The sequence below is a fragment of the Brienomyrus brachyistius genome, chromosome 12, assembly GCF_023856365.1.
Source record: "Brienomyrus brachyistius isolate T26 chromosome 12, BBRACH_0.4, whole genome shotgun sequence".
NCBI lineage: Eukaryota > Metazoa > Chordata > Actinopteri > Osteoglossiformes > Mormyridae > Brienomyrus > Brienomyrus brachyistius.
This window is the reverse complement of record NC_064544.1, coordinates 18,756,909-18,773,708: the sequence shown is the minus strand read 5'-3', so window position 1 is coordinate 18,773,708 and position 16,800 is coordinate 18,756,909. Positions and strand designations below refer to the sequence as shown.

The 16,800-nt window shown below is 43.5% G+C and overlaps 2 protein-coding genes and 1 non-coding gene across 10 annotated transcripts in view; 1 reads left to right on the top strand and 2 right to left on the bottom strand.

Annotated features, from left to right (window-relative positions):
* The window catches only part of LOC125704983 (uncharacterized), a 100,896-nt gene that overhangs the window by 68,173 nt on the left and 15,923 nt on the right, over positions 1-16,800 (bottom strand). The window contains exons 14-24 of one of the 7 annotated variants that reach the window (XM_048971227.1): positions 16,346-16,438; positions 15,733-15,819; positions 15,396-15,488; positions 15,118-15,213; positions 14,364-14,382; positions 13,874-13,919; positions 10,549-10,717; positions 10,283-10,395; positions 8,626-8,706; positions 7,191-7,273; positions 5,664-6,620 (exon numbers count right to left, since the gene is read on the bottom strand). The exons of 3 other annotated variants lie outside the window; for them this stretch is intronic. In XM_048971227.1, the coding sequence (XP_048827184.1) occupies positions 6,599-6,620; positions 7,191-7,273; positions 8,626-8,706; positions 10,283-10,395; positions 10,549-10,717; positions 13,874-13,919; positions 14,364-14,382; positions 15,118-15,213; positions 15,396-15,488; positions 15,733-15,819; positions 16,346-16,438 (902 nt within the window). In that variant the 3' untranslated portion in view covers positions 5,664-6,598. Of the gene's footprint in view, positions 1-5,663; positions 6,621-7,190; positions 7,274-8,625; positions 8,707-10,282; positions 10,396-10,548; positions 10,718-13,709; positions 13,920-14,363; positions 14,383-15,117; positions 15,214-15,395; positions 15,489-15,732; positions 15,820-16,345; positions 16,439-16,800 lie in introns of those variants that run through there. 3 more of the 7 variants (XM_048971224.1, XM_048971225.1, XR_007381313.1) reach the window with 3 other exon arrangements.
* Positions 10,748-13,761, bottom strand: LOC125705025 (uncharacterized). Of its 2 annotated transcripts, none has more exons than XM_048971348.1 (2): positions 13,406-13,761; positions 10,748-13,177 (listed from the first exon to the last, which is right to left on the bottom strand). In XM_048971348.1, exons 1-2 carry the CDS (start codon positions 13,549-13,551, stop codon positions 12,529-12,531), a joined length of 795 nt encoding a protein of 264 aa, XP_048827305.1. In that variant the 5' UTR covers positions 13,552-13,761; the 3' UTR covers positions 10,748-12,528. The 2 variants fall into 2 exon arrangements, with proteins under 2 accessions (XP_048827305.1, XP_048827306.1); XM_048971349.1 differs by having other exon boundaries at positions 10,748-13,105.
* LOC125705554 (U1 spliceosomal RNA) lies at positions 14,888-15,051 on the top strand. The gene has a single exon (XR_007381667.1). It is a non-coding gene; the product is annotated as a U1 spliceosomal RNA (small nuclear RNA).

Here is a 16,800-nt window from a genome sequence, read left to right as displayed (position 1 = left end):
AGTATTGTAAAGGATATGAAGTAGGTAGAAGTGTCTGTACACTTCCATCAGGTCTGTTCCACAATGGCTTTTATATCGTGTATTTTGCTTTGAGGCCCGCCGGCAATATGACAAGGTGAAGAGTTTATTGTTACCTAGTCAACACATTTCTGGAGCCATGGATGACATACGATGTCATCTAAAGTCGGACGATTGCTCCGATTTTGTTGCAGGCAACACTCCATTAAATCCCGAAATTCTGAAAACAGACAGTGGAGTTGGGACATTATTCAAAGTAAGAAGGCTCTCTCATCAGGCGTGGTCAGTGTGACAATGCTGACACTAACCTTCTGAGACTGCTCTGGGAAAATGCAGAGATTCTTGGCTGGAAAATGGTGCCGATCCACATACAAGGCGGAACATCATTTCCCCAATAGCCATCGTGGAGTAGCAAGCATTTCAATCTTTTAAAAATGTGCCAAGGGGCTCATTCGCAGCTGCTCCTATGAGAATCAGAAAAAATTATGAGATGAGAGAGATAAGATGCCACAGATGCTGATAAACTAACTTTAAAACTCACTTATGACAGAAAGCAAGCAGAGTATAACGGAGTGATATTTGTCTATAATTAACATGATTTTTTTCACTTACCCAAGTACACTGGATCGAGGCTGCTTTTCATAAAACCTCCACATCCAAAGTCTATCAGCTTAATTTGTAGACTGTCTGTTTGGATGAGGAGGTTCTGCGCTTTGGTGTCCCCATGCCGGACGCCTCGATCCTCACAGTGGCACAGGGCCAGCAGCAGCTGTAGCAGCAGCTGTAGCAGCACCACCTTTCCCAGCTCCTCGCTCAGGTAGCCCCCGCGTTCAGTGCAATAGCGATAGAGGTCCTGACATGGCTCAGGTCTCTCCATCACTACTGTGTGGCTTGCAAGTGCGTCGTACCAGTTAATATAATGCACTATGTAGGGGCAAGCCGGAGGGATGCTCAGCTGCTTTAACAAGGCGACCTCCTTCGGCATCTTTCCTCCTAGTGCAGGCTGTGAGGTTGTTGAAGCAGATAAAAGGGACAATGCAGGGAGCAGAAAACACATTTATCCCCTTTTAAATGTTAGTGTGTCGCCCTACAAGCTACTCACTATGTCTACCTCTTCCCTTTCCTCTCTCCATACTTCTTTGATGGCAACCTGGGAAGATTAGACATCATTTTTATAGAGAGAATTTGCACAGAACCAAACATAAAAAACTGACATAAATACAAATGCACTTCTTATAAGAACATGGAGTCCATAAAGACTGCACATATTATATATGTATATGCATGTTGAGCCCTATTGTGAGATATAATGTCTTACTGGTAATCCGGAGTCCAGCATACATGTTGCCGAACCCTCCACTGCCGATTAGAGCCCCTTTAGTGTAATGGCTCTCCAGTTGTTCTACAGCACAGAGAAAAAGAGTGGAACACAAAACAATACTGAGCAGCTAGTCAGAGAAACATCCAAAACGACATATATACTAGATATTATCTAAAACCACAAGCAACCAGAGAAGAAACTTCAATGCATTAATATGAATATTTGGGGAGCTTCATTTACATTTGAATTCAGGTATGCAACCCCACATGCCTGTGCTACTTTAGCAAATGATTACACAATGGATGTTATGTGTGTTTAGTAGTCACACAATGAAAATCAAATATAAACCTTTAGAATTACAGGTGGTGGATTTAGGACTCAAAGTTGAGTGGCCTGCATCATCCATAGCTGTTGGCCCCATTTTCCTGAGCGTCAGCTGTTGCCTAATTTCATGAAGTAGTTTCGTCCAACAGTAAGTGCTGTAATACAGTGTCATTGAATGACAAAGTGGATTCGCTGTGGATGTAGAGTTAAGTTTTGAACTGAACCATATGCAAATACCTGGGGTGTTTAGTGACAAAATATGGACTAAAACTACAAAAATATATATCTACTCACAGTGATGTATATGCATGTTGAGACCTATTGTAAGATATAATGTCTTACTGTTAATCCGTCTTTCTTCCGGATTCCAGCATACACGTTGCCAAACCCTCCACTGCCGATTAGAGCCCCTTTTATTGTAAAGGTCCTCCAGTCGTTCTACAGAACAGAGAAAAAGAGTGGAACATAAAATAATACTGAGCAGCTAGTCAGGGTAACATCCAAAATTACATGCATATTAGATTTTGTGACACTGTCTTATGATGTGGCGCAGAGATGGATAGACATTCATGGTCAGTATTATGGCCGCGGACCATAGTAAGTGTGGTGGTGCCTGGAGCTTACCATGAGCAAAACACTGGGGTACATGCAGGATTGCAGGTAATAATTATAATTATTATTATATGCCGTATGTTGCAAAAGCTAATATTTGTTGCATTTATATTTACTTAAACTGATTCAGAAATTCTGCCATTTCTTTAACTTTTTTATTGTTGTTTGTTATTAGTTAACGAATTACATCAGTCTGGTTCCAATCTCCATGATAACTTTGTCTACATGGCTGTAGATGTCGAGGGATGAATTTTGCCTTGTGAATAAAGCAACATTATGCCCCCAACGATAAGTGGTTAGAAGGTGAATGGATAAATGATACCAATAACCGTATAGAAAAACATCAGTTTTTTTAACAGGTACCATGTCCCATCAAAGTTCCACATAAAATATGTTCTAATTTTTTAAGGTTTCAGCTTCCTAGTTAGCCGATATAATTCTACAAATATACAATTTGGCTTTGCAGAGTGCTCTCGGCATTTGATATTTATACAGTGATGGCTATAGTACGCTAAATCAGCTGCTAGCATTCGCAGGGAAAGTCTATTTTTATTTCATGTTATTGCTGGATATTCAGATAAAATAATTCCCTGCCAAGTAGTTAGCATGAAAATGTCATCACATCCAGTAAATTCCATCCATCCATTTTCCAAACCGCTTATCCTATTGGGTCACGGGGGGTCCGGAGCCTATCCCGGAAGCCATGGGCACAACCCAGGATGGGGGGCCAGCCCATCACAGGGCACACTCACACACCATTCACTCACACATGCACACCTACTGTATGGGCAATTTAGCAACTCCAGTTAGCCTCAGTGTGTTTTTGGACTGTGGGGGGAAACCGGAGTACCCGGAGGAAACCCCACGACGACATGGGGAGAACATGCAAACTCCGCACACATGTGACCCAGGCGGAGACTCGAACCTGGGTCCCAGAGGTGTGAGGCAACAGTGCTAACCACTGCACCACCATGCCGCAGATTTGTTCTAGAATAGATTCTTTTTCTTATATCCAAATCACTTATTTCCACAGCTACTGGATGTGAAATAGGGAATATCATAATTTCTGATGATGCGGGGTTTTCAGCATTTATAGTTCAGATATGCTTCTTTCAACTGTATAAGTTTCATGCCCATTACTAACTATCTACACAGTCAACCACGCCCCCGAAGTAGGGGGTCCTGTGGGGGATTTCTCACCTGTGACCATTTTCAAATGGCAATATATCAAAGATTAAATGGTTATTTAGAATGAATTTGCATCTGCTTACAGTATCTTCCTCAAATAACAAAAATATAGAAGAATATTGGATGTAGGTGTGGTGGTGACCCCACAGCTTGGGGTCAAAATCCAAAAAAAGTGAATCAAAAACTGATTTTTGCAGGTCCATAGCTTTGAAGTGGAGATCAATTTTCAGCTCTCTAGCATGCTTAGAAGCGAAGATATGGTCTCCTGAAAACTCTTACAAATGACATGCGTGATTCGCGAGTGCAAAAAGGGGGTGTGGCACCCAAATTTGAAAGGGCGATAACTTTGGACTGCATCAGAATTTTTCAATAAAACTTGGGGAATTTTCAGTGTTCTCTATAAGGATCAAAATACCAAGTTTTCATCAAAATCAGGAATGATGCCCATGGAGCCCCTGGTTGATTTGGCATGGACTGACCCTATATCAATCACTCACTCCATACAGTATAAGTTTCTTCCTTAGCACCCCCATCAGTCACATGCAAGCTCGTCCAAGTTACATCATACTCACAATGAACTAAAAACAAGGTTCCATCGTACATGAAAATACATACTAATTATATCACATACAATCCAAACAAAGGTTAACAATTACCGTGTGCGCCTCTTGGGCCACATGCAGAATCAGATTCTTTTCAGTGCTGCACAACTTCTCCAACAATGTTGGCCTTTTCCCACAATGCAACAGCACCAAACCGTGCCAAACTTTAATCATGTGACCCAATATGCTTCGCATCAGACAAATTTACATAAAATTGTAAATAATTCAATAAACATTATTTTACCACAGTGTATTTTAAACAGTTTTGCATTTTATCAGCATTAACCCTTTTAATATTTTAATTAATACATTTGAAATCAATTTTAAAGATTACAATGAACTTAGGTAAACTCAATTTATAACTAAAATGAACTTTTAGAATACACTATCATTGGGACAGTTACAGCGTCTGTTGTTTACAAACATGCACATGTTGACACAGCTTGATTAGCCCCACAGCGATCTGCATGGAGTAGTTGGCATTCAGGCATCTGCACAGCACTGTCCTGTATGTCTGACGTAAGTCACATTACGACAAAGCAGAATACAGGTAGGAGGCAGTGCCCAATGCAGCTGGTTATCCTCCCTTTTCCACCTGCATGTGCACTTCCTTGTGCACGTCCCTTTCTATGTAAGATTGCCCACTGTCTGCCCTATGTGTGCTGGCTGTACGATCGGTCCCGCGCACGCCTGCACACTTGGAATGTTGCTTGATAGGTCTCAGGTCTTAAAAGAATGTCGTACAAGACTTTATGACACAATCGGGTACGCGTTTTCTGTTACGGCAAGTTGCTGCGCTCGAAGCCGGCGAAGATGTCCGTGTTTAAGCAGCCCAAAGCGGAGGAATTATTATTAAATTACAATTTTTATTAAGCATTTAAATTTTGTTTAAAAATGTAATGTGATCTCAACTCTGTGTTACAGCGAATAAACCTTAACCCTAACCGGAGCTCCACTTTACGTCCTTAAAGATCACGTGTTTCCTGTGGAGGTGACGTATTTCGGGCGGAGCTCCACTCTACAGGCGTCTGCAGCTAGACCCTCTTGGAACCGATCGTGCAGCCGGCACACATCGGGCACTGACACCCACCCCTGTCCTTCTCTCTTTCTCCTCCTTCAGCTTCCTCCCAACCGAACCTCTAAGCCGGGCCAGGGATGTGGTTCTACCTCCTGACTGGAGTCCTAATGACTTGCCAGCTGTGTCCCCTTAGCACCGATGGAGGCCAGCGATGAGGAATCCATGGTTACAGTGGGGCTGGGTGGCATGGGGCAGCATCACGCCAATTACAGAGAAGACACTCAGGTCAAGAGTCAACAGGCCTACAGATACACTCAGTGTGGCAGCACCAAATACCTCAAGGTGCTTTTAAACTCCATATAACAGCAAACACCCGTAATTTCTTTGGATGTGTCACTTCACAGCTTTATATAGAGTCATTTAAAGTTCATAAAACCCCAAAAAACAATGCAGGACCCACAAAGTCATGCCCCCTCCTTGTTTGTTTGCTCCACTTTCTGAGTGAAGACCCACCATCAATATTCAGAGAGAAGAACAGAGTAATTAAAGGAATCAAGTGTCAGAATGAGAGTAACGGAGCCACTGGCAAATAAAAAGCAGTGAGGATTTATTCAGAATAGTTACAGATATACAGCTATAATGTACATTTTAACACCGTAAACACAGCAAAGGTGAGAAAATGACATACACATATTTACAAAAGCCTGGAAGGTTATCATGGGTTACTGGTCCTTCCCAGTATGTCTCTGCAGATACATTTGCTACATCTGCTATCCGGAAAAATCTTTCAAGTTCATTTCAAATTGTTGTGGTTTTTTCTTTTCCCCCCAATCAGGAGTCAGGAGCCACTTGTGTAGATCTTCAGATTCAGTCTTTACTGCAACATCGAGGTTACAACCAAGGCTGGACACCGTGCAGGAGTGTGTCCAATACTGTTTCACACCAATTTTTATGCAAGTTCTTATCATTCAACAATATCTCGTCATTTGAGCAACATCTTCACTTGGCTTTTTAAAAATGCTCAGCCATGTACTTCTGGTGAACTCAGGCGAATCCCTTCCTTCAGTAGTAACCTTGGCAGCTTCAGCCTGTTGTACATTGTCTAACAAGAGGGTTGACAATATAGTTGTCCTTTAACATAGTGATAAGGTATAACACTAATATAGGTGGATATTCATGCATTTAGGGCTAACATAAGGTAGCTAACAAAAACTCTTAGGCTAATACAAGGTGCAAATACATACTCAGTCGATTACATTGTGTTGATTACATTATAATGTTTACAATGTAATGACTATGTCATAGATATTTGGCATACTGTTTAAATAATATCATAATACTTATATTCTATGTTATATAGTGCTAAATAATATTCCATAAAATAAAATGAACTGTAACAGATCACTGATACTCTGGTGACTGATTATTTGACCATTTTTTTTATGCAACACATTTGGAAGCTTGAGACTGCAGACAATCTAAAAACTGCAAATTCTGATTAGGATGCTTCAGATTTCAGCGCTTCTTTCCCTGTAACCTGTGAACAGTAGAAGGCAAAGCTGAATTACAAGAGAATGTTTGTCCATCCATCCAGTTTCTGAATCCACTTATCCTGTTCAGGGTCACAGGGGGTCCAGAGCCTATTCCAGAAGCTACAGGTGGCAGGCAGGGAACAAACCCGGATGGGGCACCAACCCATCCCAAGGCAGACTCACACAAGCACACTTATGGGAAATTCAATAACTCCAATTAGCCTCGGTCCCCGGTCCCATAGGTGTGAAGCAACAGTGCTAACCACTGCATCACCATGTCACCCCTGGTAATGTTACTGACAACTCAAGATGTATTAAGTCAGTAAAAGTGTGGCCCAATTGTGGACTCAAGGGTGTAAGGACTGGAATCACCATGAGAGAGTCTGGGTACTTTATCTAAATCCTTGGATGCAAGTTCAAAACCTCACATATAAATTACTTTTCCTTATACAAAAACACTACAGTATCCCCACCGAAGCTCAGGTCAAAACTGGTTGGTTAACTATATAGGTGTGCTAAAATGACACATGTTCTTATACATAAACATGTGTAACTGCATTATAGTGCATATTTACCTCCTCAGTCTTTGGTTCATTGTGATCAGCAGGTGATGATGCCTCCATTTCCTTATTGTCATGTGATCCCTGCAAAAGTGCAGCTATCAGTTGATATATTTTATATTAACAGGATTTGTCAAACTAGTAATGTAGGAACTATTACGTTGCATTTACCTTTATGTTTGCATAACATTTTTGTTTTAACTAAACAAGTAACTAAACAATAAAGAACTCTTTGCATCCCAACAAATATATCATCATATTAAATACTTAATCTCCCTTGCATGGAGACATTTTTAAGAAGACAGCCTCCTTGTTCAGTTGAACTACCCTGTTAAAACTTACAAGTAACAGTGTCCATGGATCCAAAGTGAGGATCTGCTAGGGGTGCAATGGCATTGCGGTATTTTATAACTAAATTAAAACCTAGTTTTATTATTAGTGCTCTTCTATATCAAGGTTTAAATGATGACATCACTGCATGTTAATATCCGTGACACACACAAACACGCTATTATTATCACGTGAAATATCCATTTAATGTTCCCAATTCACATCAATTCAGATTCTATTCCTGAATCTGTGACAATTTGCTGTAATGTTCATAGCTCAAATTGTCCCTCCTGAAATGGATTAGGTGGTCACAGTAGTCCAAACGCTAACAAACCTTGGTCAAAATAATTTTAAATTGTGAAAATATTGCATCTCTAAAATCCAATTGCAGCATTGCGTTGTTCCATAGCGAGAGATGCTTTTATTCAACAACTCTCTCACCAACTCGTTCACTCCATTGAGTCTCTCAGCAAGAAAAGGAAAGAGCAACCAAAGGAGTCAAGAGATGCTTTCATTCAACAACTCTCTCACCGACTCGTTCACTCCTTCAGGTCTCTCATTCTCATTTCCCGAAAGCTACAGCTAGCTACTTACATAGTTGGCCACATTCAGTTGCATGGTATGAATACATAAATGAATAAATAACATACCTGCACACATACCAATCATAGGTCTAAACGCTGCTTTATTTGGCTGAATTCTAAATGCCAGAAATGATACTAAACGGAGAGCCATTTGGGAGCCGAAGGACCTGTCTTTTATTTCTGAGCTGAGCCAAATGATCTGGTTAACTACAAATAGCTGGAATTCCCATCACTGAACTAGACTGTTGTTCATTCACTGTAGGCCTATACATTCATTCCCAGGTTTACTTTGCAGCCAATCGGATGCGTGCTTACAGCACGCCCTTACATGCCTCGCTAGCTCTCACTGGTCTTAATCGAGAAGGAAAACAGCATCCACGTCATATTTCTGAGGACTAGCGTAAGAACAAAAGGAACGAATCTTTGCAGGGAACCTTGGAGACACACTATTTAAAATAGACCGCTGCCAGTGTTTAAAGGTGAAGGGCATGGGGTACAGGAAAACAATCCTGGATTATAGGAGGACCTTTGCTTACCTCCACTGGGACTGATTCAAAGACAGATGACCATTCTGCCTTCTCCTGATTACCATGTGATCCCAACAACAAGGTAACCGTCTGTTGATGAATTTTGGTTAGTTCAGTCAAATAAGTAATGTCATGACCATGAAAATGGTATTTACCATTCAGATGATGACTAGTTTTAATGTAACAAAATAAACTTAAGCCCAAACAAAATACATGTAAAATACAGACACTCCTCTACTTATGAACGTTCAACTTATGAACTTTCAGGCATATGAATGAAGAGGACTACAAGTCCACTTGTGTTCCATGTTCCATGCTCCTGTTTCATGTCCGCAACATCATTTTTTTTCTGCGCACCAATTCCGCCTAGTACGACTTCTGGCCGCTACTCCCGCCGCACAGCAGCGTAGCGTGCGTACTCCCAGCATCCTAGTTCTTTGTACTTGCGTATACCCTTAAAATGATGTTGAATAACGACTTACGAATATTTCAAGTTACGAACGGCCATTCGGAACGTAACTCATTTGTAAGTAGAGGAGCGTCTGTACTCACAACTTTCCTGCATGTACAATGTAAGGCATTAGCTTACTTCTAGACAGGTTTTGACAGATATAACGACCATGACAATGTAACACATGGGAAAGATCACATTCTTTAATAGTGCTGTAGCATTGAATGCAGTAGCCAGTCACCCTGCTCCCTGCCAATCACGGGAAGGTATGCATATTAAGCTGTGTGTTGCCAGGGTTTGAGCAGGGGGGAGGGGCTGACCTGGATGCAAAGATGAACGATTTTGGCTTTAGTTCAGGGAAATGAATGATATCCGTAATAGGATAGATAACAAGCTTCAGTGGCAGAGTTTTGGAACGATTCCCAGTGGTGCTGCTGTGGAGCCTTATGGGAGCATGGAACGCGTTCACCAGACAAGGGTGCGGGAGAGGAAGAGCTGCAGCAGGAGCTGCAGAGTTGGTCACTGTAGGAAAAAGTCCAGCAGCTGGTCATGTGATCACGGATGATGCTGTCCTGCCTCCTGCTGCTCAGCCCCGGGGACACATACTATGCTGCACTAGTGGGGGCGCCGAAGAGTCGGTTTGGGCAGTGAGTTCAACCGGATCTCCTGAAAAGTGACCTGGGGGGTTGCTGCAGACAGCTGGGTGAGCCTCTTTGGGCATCAGCTAACGATACAGTGGTCACTTACTAAGGTTATGGCTGGGTAGGGATTATGATTATCATTGTTGGCAGTAGAGTTATGCCCATAGAAATTAATGAGCGGCCCCCAAAAAGATATGAGTACAGGTCTGGTGTGTGTGTGTGTGTATGTGTGTGTGAGAGTGTCAGGAGGGAGGCTGTGGGTGATGGATCACTCAATATTATTGTTTATCCTGGTATTTTTTTTTTATGTAATTATTGCATATTGTTTTTAGCCATCACCCAGCCCTAGTATGACCTTGTTTTAGTACCTCCTCTTTTTAGCAGAACACAGTTTGCTATTTTTTTGGTTTTTGATGTTAATTTTGAAGTACTTCCACACCACAGACATTCTGTGGTCCCATTCATTTTGTACAGTAAGACGAGCCTGACAAACTATCAGCGATACATGAACCAGGGAAGAGAGCAGGCCAGCCTGGGGGGGTAACGGGGGGGGGGGGGGGGGGGGGAGGCTTACGTTGTACCGCCACAAGTAGCCCTCGTTTTGCAGTGGCAGGCAAATAGGACAGTCATCCTGTGTGCAGTTCTCCCAGTGTGAGATGATCTGGCAGGAGGAAGCACAGTGCTTCACTGCAGGGACAGAAAGAGGAGTTCAAACTGTTAGGTGACAGATACAAACCTGGCACTGGAGTGAAGGTAAATGCAAGAGCCAAAGGTAAATTAATCCTCCTCCAGCCTGAATCCACCCAGAATAGTGTAACAGAAGTGTGGTCCTGCACTCACCCTGGCAGGATGTACCGGCCTGGCAGCTGTCCATGTGCTTCAGGACCCTCCTCATGGTGCGGCACTGGGGCCTGGAGCACGACCACGATTCCCTGTAGCTCTCCTTAAGCTGCTGGCACTCGTCAGCATGTTGCAGGAGCCACAGCCGATCCTGTATCAGCTCAGGCTTCTCCGGGTCGATGAAGGAGCCCAATGGGGGGGGGGGGGGGGGGGGGGGCAGGACAATGATCTCATCAGCAGGGGTCACTGTATGTTTGTTACAGTCACCAGAACAGCCTTCATGCTCTATGCTCTGCATTCTGGGATTGGGCCTGTAAACCTCAGCTGTGTTTCTCCATCACAATCAGAGCGGTTTCTGTGCGGCTGGAAAAGCTCGATATCTGAAGTGCCACTCAAAGCCCTTTCCCTCGAGTCCCCATCTGAATGTGGTCTGGGGTCCCTGCTAGATTGGGGGGGGGGGCAGCTCTCACCAGGTTTGCCACCTTGGGGGCGCCCAGGAGGTCAGCTGGGGGGGGACAGTCTGTTAGGCAGGAAGGACTTGGTCTGGAGTTGGGTGCCAACCCCTCCCACACCAGTGACCCCTGTACCCCCAAGCTGCTATCCTGTGCCTTGTGCATAGGGCTGTCTAAAGGGGGCACTGTTCCTTGTTGCCTGGGGGGGTTTTGTCTGCACGGTCACCCCTTTGTTCCAGCTTCTGCAAAGGGACAGGGAGTTTGTCTGGTCATTACAGTGCCAGGAGACCCTCTGTAGCATGTCTTTTACTACAGATGGGGGCCTCTACTGTGAGTAGAGGGAGGTCTGGGACGAGGAGCTGCTGCTAGAGGGGGAAGCCTGTGCAGCAGTGTGCCAGGGAGAGGCGTCACCTGCCCTGAGCTGCAGGCTGTCTGGGTGTCAGACTGGAGGTAGACAGGAGCAGCACACTGACCTGGCTCCAGTGCTACAGGAGGTGGGGGCCCAGTGGAGGCTTCTATGGGAAGATGGCAGCTTTCTCCCAGGAAACCAAGAGACTATGGTCCAAAGTCAAGACCCTGTGTCTCTGCGATGACGTGCTGCAGAGGGGTCTACAGGGGGCAGTACAGGGATGCCAAGGACTTCTGCCATCGCTGTGACCTCTGCACGGCACAGAAGGGCCCCACGGGCAGGTCACTCGCCCAGCTGCAGCAGCTCCCAGTGGGGCCATAACGGAATGAATGGCAGTGGACGTTTTGGGCCCTCTGACAGGGGTAACAGCTACATGTTCATGGGGATGGATTACTTTACCTGGTGGCCAGAAACCTATGGCATCCCTGACCAGAAGGGGGAGACGATCGCAGATGCCCTGGTGGAGGGCGTGTTTAACCAGTTCGGGGAGCCAGAGACTCTGCAGTGACCAGGGGAGGAATTCTGAGTCTGAGCTGTGTTCTCCTCCCTGTGCAGCCGGCTGCGCAAACACAAGACACCCACCTCCCCCCTGTAGCCTCAGAGTGACGGCCTGGTGGAGAGGTTTCACTGCACCCTGGAACAGCAGCAGCCGTCCTTGTGGCAGAGTATCAGCATGACTGGGACACACAGCTGCCCCTAGTGCTCATGGCCTGTCGCTCCACAGGGCAGGACTCCACATCCTGTACCCCTTCTCTCCTCATGTTGGGGAGAGAGCTCCACACCCCAGCTCAGTTGGCCTTTGATTGCCCCCCTGACTCCCCGGCTAAACCTTCCCCAAAGCCCAGGTGCCCAGTTTTCATACCCCCAGAGACAGAGGAGGTCCCTGGACATGCCTAGGACCTTGTTGCAGGGGTGTGCTGTGCATCCCTTAGCTAGAGAGGGGGCTTTTCTTGGGGCAGAATAATCCTTGGCCCACTCAAGGTTGGGGGAAGTCCACTCCCCAGCCTTAGGTCTCTTTGTTTCACAGTCCTTCCCTTGGGGATAAGGGACTTTGTAGTGGGTTGGAATTATAGGATAATATTCTTATTTTTTAAAATCACACTATTTAATTCCAGTTTTTTATGGTCTCGGAGGTAAGAAGGAAGATAATAAATACTCTATGATAATTAGCTGAAGCATAGTCCAATCAGAACCAGCAGAAAAACCTTGGGAGCGTTTACTGTACAGCGGCTCCCTGCCAGTCACGGTATGGCATGTGTACTGGGCTGTGTACTGGGCTGTGTACTGGGCTGTGTACTGGGCTGTGTATTGGGTTGTGTACTGGGCTGTGTACTGGGCTGTGTATTGGGCTGTGTACTGGGCTGTGTACTGGGCTGTGTACTGGGCTGTGTATTGGGCTGTGTACTGGGCTGTGTACTGGGCTGTGTATTGGGCTGTGTACTGGGCTGTGTATTGGGCTGTGTACTGGGCTGTGTACTGGGCTGTGTATTGGGCTGTGTATTGGGCTGTGTATTGGGCTGTGTACTGGGCTGTGTACTGGGCTGTGTATTGGGCTGTGTACTGGGCTGTGTACTGAGCTGTGTATTGGGCTGTGTATTGGGCTGTGTACTGGGCTGTGTATTGGGCTGTGTATTGGGCTGTGTACTGGGCTGTGTATTGGGCTGTGTACTGGGCTGTGTACTGGGCTGTGTACTGGGCTGTGTATTGGGCTGTGTACTGGGCTGTGTACTGGGCTGTGTATTGGGCTGTGTACTGGGCTGTGTACTGGGTTGTGTACTGGGCTGTGTACTGGGTTGTGTACTGGGCTGTGTATTGGGCTGTGTACTGGGCTGTGTACTGGGCTGTGTATTGGGCTGTGTATTGGGCTGTGTACTGGGCTGTGTATTGGGCTGTGTACTGGGCTGTGTATTGGGCTGTGTATTAGGCTGTGTATTGGGCTGTGTACTGGGCTGTGTACTGGGCTGTGTACTGGGCTGTGTACTGGGCTGTGTATTAGGCTGTGTATTGCCTTGATTGTCGTGTTGGGGAGGGAGCTGTGGCTGACCTGGATGTGATGAGGGTCAGTTCTGTTCTAGCTTTGGGTTCAGGTTTGTGGTTGGCATGTGTACTGGAGTGTATTTGCAGATTATTGAAGATGGGCATCGCCAGTAAACATTTCTTTTGTTAAATCAACATTTGTCAGTCTTACGGTATTATATGGCCGCCTTCCCTACTCTGTTTAACAACAGGGAGCCATGAACATGGAGAATGTACTGATATGTTCCTGTGTGCTGGAGTCATAATAAGGGCTCTTCCTCTACCTCAACAGACTCCATACTTACAGGGAAGGAGGAAGAGCACAAGGGACACAGATCTGCTACAGACACAATTATGTATAATAATCTGAGGGAAGATGGTCAGACTGATGTAGAGAAACAGGCCCCAGGACACCAGCCAGAGGGACAGATGTATCCAGGACACCTACCTGGTCTAGCTCAGGATCATTGATCTGGGTGAATGCTTCTTTTATTCTAAGGAAAAGGTAATACAGTTCAGAGCGGTCACCATTACTCAATTATCCTCGAATACTCAATTATTAAAAAGCATTGATTCAAACGTTCCTTCTTGATTACTCTGCAATATGGTGGAAGGAAGATGTCATATAGCAGATTGGGATACAAATAAAGAGCAAAAGCATCAGTTGTATGGCAGCCCTTCAGATTAAAAGTGAATGAAAATGCAGCATCTGTCAGTATTGCAAAGCAGAACGTAAATATCTTAAATGTCTTTGCATGACCAGTTCTTGTTTGCTTTCCCCTTCTACATTCACACATAACAATATTTTTGGATTTTTACTTTCTGGACCTGAAATGTCCACCTTTGAACGTGCCATACAGTCTATCAGTGAATCCAACAACCAGGCGACTCAGTAGTAACAATGGCACCTCACACCCCCTGGCTTGGACTCTACTCACATTCCTTTTCTGGACAAATCTGTAAATAAAAAGAACAGTGATAGAATTACCTGTTTTGGAGCTCTAAATTGTAATACATAAATGTGTTTGTTAATGTAACAATATCGAATAATGATTACTAGCATTGATATAATTATCATACAATTATGAGAGCTTCAGCCTTTTGTATTACATAGACACATGTGCAGTATCACTGAGGATGTGTTTATATAATCTCCTTTTGTAATAATCAGAGGTCCCCATTACAGTGCCAGTGCCCCCTACTGGCAAGAGGCCATTACAGTCCTACACCACTGAAACAGCATCATAAAGGCAGACCAAAAAGCTCAAGAGAATTAAAACAGCACTGATATGGAATGTTATATCCTGAGTCATTCAATGTGGTGTTTAAATAGCATAATGTAGTTACAAATGATGTATTCGTTTAGGTTAAAATATATATTGTACAGTAGACAATGACTGGAAAGCTGCCAGCACACTTGAAAAGTCCAAGTACAAACATATACAGTGAGTACTTCAGGGACTTACTTACCTGGCAGGGGAGATACCATGATTACAAAGGTGGTTCACCCAGGGAAAGGCCCAGCCATTGCACTGCGGCTGTGCTGACCCCTGCGACTTTCCCAAATGTGGGAATCTCCACTGCATAATTTCTGGCAGTGGGGGGCTGCGTTCACACTCTCCCCTGATTTTTTTTTTTGTGTCAACACTGATTCTAAAGGTAAGTTATGCATCATTTTGCTGTTATACTTACAGTATGCAGACATCTGTGCGACAAACCAGCCAAAGATGAAGACAGACCCAGAAATCAGGACAATCAGCCGTAGATCGAATGGCTGTTTTCCTGTGTCTGAAATGAGATCATCACAAAAATCACTGAGAACTGAGGAGAGTAAATGAGCAGTAAGTGACAGAGATTAAACCACAGGAATCTATATAGTATTTCATAAAGGGTTTGTACAATTTAGCTGTACTGCCAAGTTTACATAGTAAAACTGCAAGAGAAACATCTCAAAGTTCTAGTGTATTTACCTGCTTTGAGTTTTAATGCTACAGCCAGAGAAACAGAATTCAGGAGAGGGAGAGCAAAAGCCCCTGAGAAATATACATATTTATGGGGTTTGGCTGAAAGGTAGAGAGAAAAGCATTAGTCATACAGCTACATATACATTCAAATAACCATACATTTCTATTTGGTTTTTCATTAACATTATTCATTTTATTCAATTAAAAATTTTCATTTAAATACAAAACTTCATTAAATACAAAAAAATACTTTTATAGATCTTCGATTTTACAAGAGCATTTCAGACATAGAAACAGATCTGTCAGTTTCAGCTTAAAAAAGTATAAAAAAACTGGTTTGTACCACGGTGTTCATCCCGATTCCAGTCATCATTGTTTGTGACAGTCAGGATATAGATGAATACAAATTCGCACATTTTTTCAGGTCGTCCTGTGGTCAGGGTTACAGAACAACAGAGGATATTGATGATGGGAACAAATTACTGTTCGTATAACATCAGTAAATACATGAAGAAGCATTCATAACAGAACCACTCCATCGTTTGAATCATGTGCTTTTTACAATGTGACAAAAGGCATGACCTTAAAGAACATTTTTACTGTCTGTTCCTTAACGATTAATAAACTGTGACTAATCATTTTATAATTTTTCTATGCATTAATATGTTAATTCACAAATTTAGAAATGCACTGCAATCATATCTTGCTCCTGGGTTTTACAAAACTGCTAGGAAATCACAAATACAAAACGCTGACACACAGAGTAGGGAGCTGCTAGGACAGTAGCTTGTAGCGTGTCACCATGGGAGGGCGCTGTCTTCGGAGATGTAATACATTTCTGAATCTCATTGTAAGTGAGATCTCTGTATTTGTTTACATATTATCAAATGATTAGTGACAGTTTATCAATGGTTAAGGAGCAGACCTTAAACTAAACTGTTACCAGTTTTTCTTACCTTTGTCATTTTCCAGAATCACAGTTAAATACAAGAAACTTAATATTAGATGAACTGTGATTAAAATCCCCAAAAGGATTTTCTGAGCCAGATCTAAAAAAAAAAAAAAAACACATCGAAATGTTAAAAACAAAAGATTAAATAAATATAAAAAAGGCCTTTATTAAATATTTTACCTCTCTTCATTTTTTTGCTAAAGCATTCTTGAGTTGGCATGTTAGAACAATAAATCAATATAATCACAGTGACTCAGAGTCTATCTCAGAAGCACAGAGGTGATGAGAAGGTGTTTAACCATTAGGGGGCGCTCACACACACAGAGTCACTAATGTACTTCCAACAGTCTGTCTTTTAAATGTGGACCAACCAAAATGCCAAGCAGATACTCAGCACATAATTGGATGAAAAGCTGGCTGACACCACAGCTTGTGATTGTGTTACTGTGTACAAGTTCT